The sequence below is a fragment of the Tupaia chinensis genome, unplaced genomic scaffold (assembly GCF_000334495.1).
Source record: "Tupaia chinensis unplaced genomic scaffold, TupChi_1.0 Scaffold000644_1, whole genome shotgun sequence".
Lineage (NCBI taxonomy): Eukaryota > Metazoa > Chordata > Mammalia > Scandentia > Tupaiidae > Tupaia > Tupaia belangeri.
Genome location: NW_006160165.1, coordinates 7,173,870 through 7,177,926, shown reverse-complemented (window position 1 = coordinate 7,177,926; position 4,057 = coordinate 7,173,870). Strand labels below are relative to the sequence as shown.

At 63.5% G+C, this 4,057-nt stretch overlaps 1 protein-coding gene across 1 annotated transcript in view; it reads left to right on the top strand.

The window, feature by feature from the left end:
- GAS6 (growth arrest specific 6) overlaps positions 1 to 4,057 on the top strand; it is a gene marked incomplete in the record, with an annotated part of 39,562 nt that overhangs the window by 13,472 nt on the left and 22,033 nt on the right. Inside the window, 1 exon segment of the mRNA XM_027776193.1 lies at positions 440 to 502. Within this exon segment, the coding sequence (XP_027631994.1) occupies positions 440 to 502 (63 nt within the window).

The following is a 4,057-nucleotide window of genomic DNA, read 5'->3' as shown; positions in this document are numbered from 1 at the left end:
AGAAAGGACAGCTGCAGTGGCTCTGCACACACTCCACACGCTGCCTCATGTGGACAACCCTTGGACAAGGGTTCGAAACCCAGGCCCCCACACTGGCTTCCTGTGGAAGGCCTCTACCCTCTGGACGGTGTCTGCAGGCCAGGTAGCTCAGAAGGTCTCTCAGAGCACACTGGCAGCTGTCTGATATGGTCAGAAAAGATCCTGTGATCAGTGAGCCCCTGCTAGGCAGGAGGGGCTGCGGTCTGGCCTGCTGTGGGGAGCAGCATCTCTCGGTTAGTCAGTGTGGACGAGCTCGGTAGTAACACGGCAAGCCGTTCTTGCCGGAGGACCCCAGCACCCAGGGGTCACAGCCACCTCCCAGAGTGCCGGGACACTGCAGACCCAGCTCTGTGTCTGCCCCGCCCTGACGACACGGTGACCGCACTGTCATTTCTTGCAGATTGCATCAGTAAACATGGGTCTCCGTACAGCAAGAACCCAGGCTTCGCCACGTGCGTGCAAAGTAAGTCTGTCCCTTTCTGGCCTTAAAGCTGAGTTCGGCAATTGGGAGGCTGCTGCCTCTGCACTTATGAGGGCCTCGGCCATAGAGCATGCCTGCTCACCAGAGAAAGGGGGAGAAGTGAGAAATCCTCCCGGGGAGGCGGCCACACCACAGTCCTTCTCCCTGGACTCTGGGCACACGCACACGCCCAGTGCTTTTCAAGCTACCAGATCCAGTACTCGAGCCTCGGTCGGCTGTGTGGGGTCCAGCACCGGGACCACTGTGCCCCCAAGGATGCACATTCTGTTTCTTGTTTTGTTTGTTTGTTTTAGTGGGGGCAATACGAACCCAGGGCATGCGAGGGTGTGACGTGAAGGCACCCCCCATGCTTCTGCCGGCCCCGGCGTCATTTCCCGGGACGGCCCTGCCAGACGGACGGCAGTCTGCGGGGCGGACCTGCCCTGCTCTGGTCCTCACCCTGTCTTGGAAGCCCCTCGTCGGCAGGAGCAGTTCTCGCGTCGCGTTCGCCCTTGCTGCCCGGGCGCAGCGGCTGCTCCAGGCTGTTGTTAGACGTGAGCTCAAGTGGGGGCCGTGCTGCCCCTCCCACGTTGCGGGCGTCCCGAGACAGGGCCGCAGTCAGACGCGTCTCCTGTTCCCTGTGCACGGACACTGCCGGTGTCACTGCGTCGCCTCCGTCCTCGCTCCGGCAGGGTGAGCGGCAGCGCCCACCCACTGCTCGACTAAGTGGTCTAAACTTCTTTCTCCCAGCGTGACAGGGAGAAGGCGCCATCGCGCTTCCTCCAGCTTCATGCCAGGAGGCTGGCCCCTGAGCTCCCGCTCTGCCTGCTCCTCCCGTCTGCAGGAGTCCTCGGCACGTCCCCAAACAGCCTTTTGTGCTGAAGGCAGTCTTTGCCCAGATTGTCACAGCCTTTTCAGTGATTGCCAGGGTGTGTGTGCTCCCAGAGACGGGGACAGGGATGGAGAGGGAAAGCGTGCCCCTGGGGCGTGCTCACACCCCGATACGTCCTCACCGCTCCTCGTCCTGTGAGATTTAGGGCACAGATGTGCCAAGTATGTTCCAGCCACAGGGACCAGGACTCGAACTGTGGTTGGCCATGTGGTCTCGGCCCCCTTAACCACTAGGCCACAGGGCCAGCCCCGAGTCCTGTTTATTACCGGTACTGCTCCTAGGTTGTGCTAGACTGACACTGAGGTGTCCCGCGTGGATTTCAGCTCACAGACTCGGTGGCCCCCAACCTGTGGGGACTCACCCGTCCGCCTGCCGTCCTTCTGGGCACAAGGCCTGCTCTGAGCTAGGCACCCTGGTCCCCGGCTGTGGGCAGCTCGGTCCCCAGGAGCCCCTGGTGCTGGCTGTTTCTGCGGTGACCACTGCACGGGCAGGCAGGGAAGACCAGGCCAAGAGGCACAGGCTGGTTCCTGGGCTTGGCCTCGGACCTGGCCATGGAGCGGTCAGAGCCTTGAGTGGAGAGGGTGGCTTCGACCGCCCCAGCCGACTGGTGGGCAGCCCCGCTCCTGCCCCTCACGTGGCCCCGGCCTCCTCCCAGGCGACCCAGACCCCAGACCCCGCTCACGCTACGCTCATGAAACCATGAGCAGGGGAAGGAGCAACCTGTGTGTGGGGTAGGGGTGCCCTGCGCATGGCTAGGCCTACCCTGACAGCAAGTCACACAGGGCAGGTGGCTGCCCCCCGGCAAGCTCTGTGACAAGGGACCGAGGCTCCCATAGCTCGGAGGAGCCAGAGCGGCCCCTGCCTGTGTGTGCTGGCCTGGAGCCAGCCTGCCCCACCCTGGCCTGCCTCCACAGGGGTCAGCCCGTGACCTTGGCCTCCGAGGGATTAGAGGTCAGCCCCATAACCTTGACCTCTTCTAAAGTCAGCTCCTGACCTCCGCCTCCCCAGAGGTCAGGAGTCAGCCCATGACCTGGGCCTTCTGGGGGTCAGGGTCACTCTGACGCAGCCAACCTAGGGACTGGCCTGTGAGCTCTGTGGCGCTTCAGGTCTGGCAGGCCCAGGAGTGTCCCAGCAACCGGCCTCGCGTCGTCTGACTTTACTTTCAGCAGACTGTTCTGTCGCTAATTCGGAGCTCCAATGTTCAGCCGGCTCTAGCTCCCGGGTGTGCGGCCTTCTCGGAGGCGAGAAGGCCGGGCAGTGTGACCGTCTAATGCCAACTGGCAGCCACGGCTGAGGCAGGGCCTCGCACCCACGCACCCGGCTCCACCCCACATGTCGGAGGGCTTGTCCTGAGCACGGCAGGTCGTTGCTCACGAGCCCACCCGTGTTCGATGCCATGACTTCGGCGTGTGCCCCGGCGGGCCGGTCCCACCCTCATGCCTTCCCGGCCATCACGCCTATTTCTTAATGCGTATGAAACCCTGAAGGTACGTAGAGACCCGAAAGCCCCTTCACGACCCGTGGATTGGACTCGTCCTGAACGCACTGGTGACACATCTGAATGACGTGGTTTCCATGGCAGGACGTCCCTTCCCTGGAAGAGCCTGGGCTCTGGTTCCTCGAGGCACGTCTTCATGGGGCCAGGTCCTGCTAGTGAGGCTGGGTCTTCCCGCCTCGCTTGGCCAGCCATCGCCACGGTGAACTTGGCCCAGCTGCTGTTTTCTGGCTGGTCTGGGTCCCTGCCGTGTTGCGATGATGGTGGTCCTCCTAGTGGGAGTCGAGACAGTCCTCCTACCGGTCCTGGGCAGCCTGGAGGAGGTGGCCAGGACTGGGACTCCCGGGGTCTGTTCCCTTAGTGGACAGAGGATGAGCTCAAGCCATAGCTGGAGCCAGAGGCCTCAACGCAGCTGCAGCAGTCCGGCCCGCCCCGGGGCAGAGCGCAGCCAGACTGCCCTGCTGGCGGTTCCCGGCCATGCGGCCTCTTGCACCCTTACTCACAGACTCCCACGCCCAGAAAGCCATCCCGTCAGCGCATCGGGGACTGGGGTGATGCTGAAGGGCATCGGTGTGAGGCCACACCCGGCCACGAGCCGCAGGAGGACCAGGGGGCACTCGCCGCCCACTCTGGGACAGGATGTGCCGCGGACAGCAATGCGTGCAATGCTGCGTTTTGCTCATGGCGTCCTTCATGGACGGGACTTTCTGTTCATGGGTGCTTTTCACAGCTCGAGTTTTCGGTGCTCATTTGCATACTTGCCAGGGTGCAGATTTGGGGCACTGCCGTGGCAGGGGCTGACCGGAGGCCAAGACCAGGGACGGAGTGCCCCCCGCTCTCACGCCACAGAGAGCCTCGGTCTCCACCCCTGTCCTTACCTCCACCCCTGTCCAGACAGTGCCTGCCCTGGACACTCTCGCTGTGCCTGGCACCTGTCCAGCAGGGGTATGGGTGCTCAGGTTTGTGTTCCTGCAGCCCCAGCTCTCCCACCGTGGTTGGCCAGCCCCAGATGGCTCTCCGGGCATGAGTGCCCCGGCAGAGAGAGCAGTGCCCTGCTGGTCTTGGCCAAGACAAGGGCCTAGAGCAGCTGCCCAGCCCCGACACCTGCAGCCCGGGACATAGCCTGTGCCCGTTCCCCACAGCCGCACCCTCAGCATGGCTGGTGGGCAGG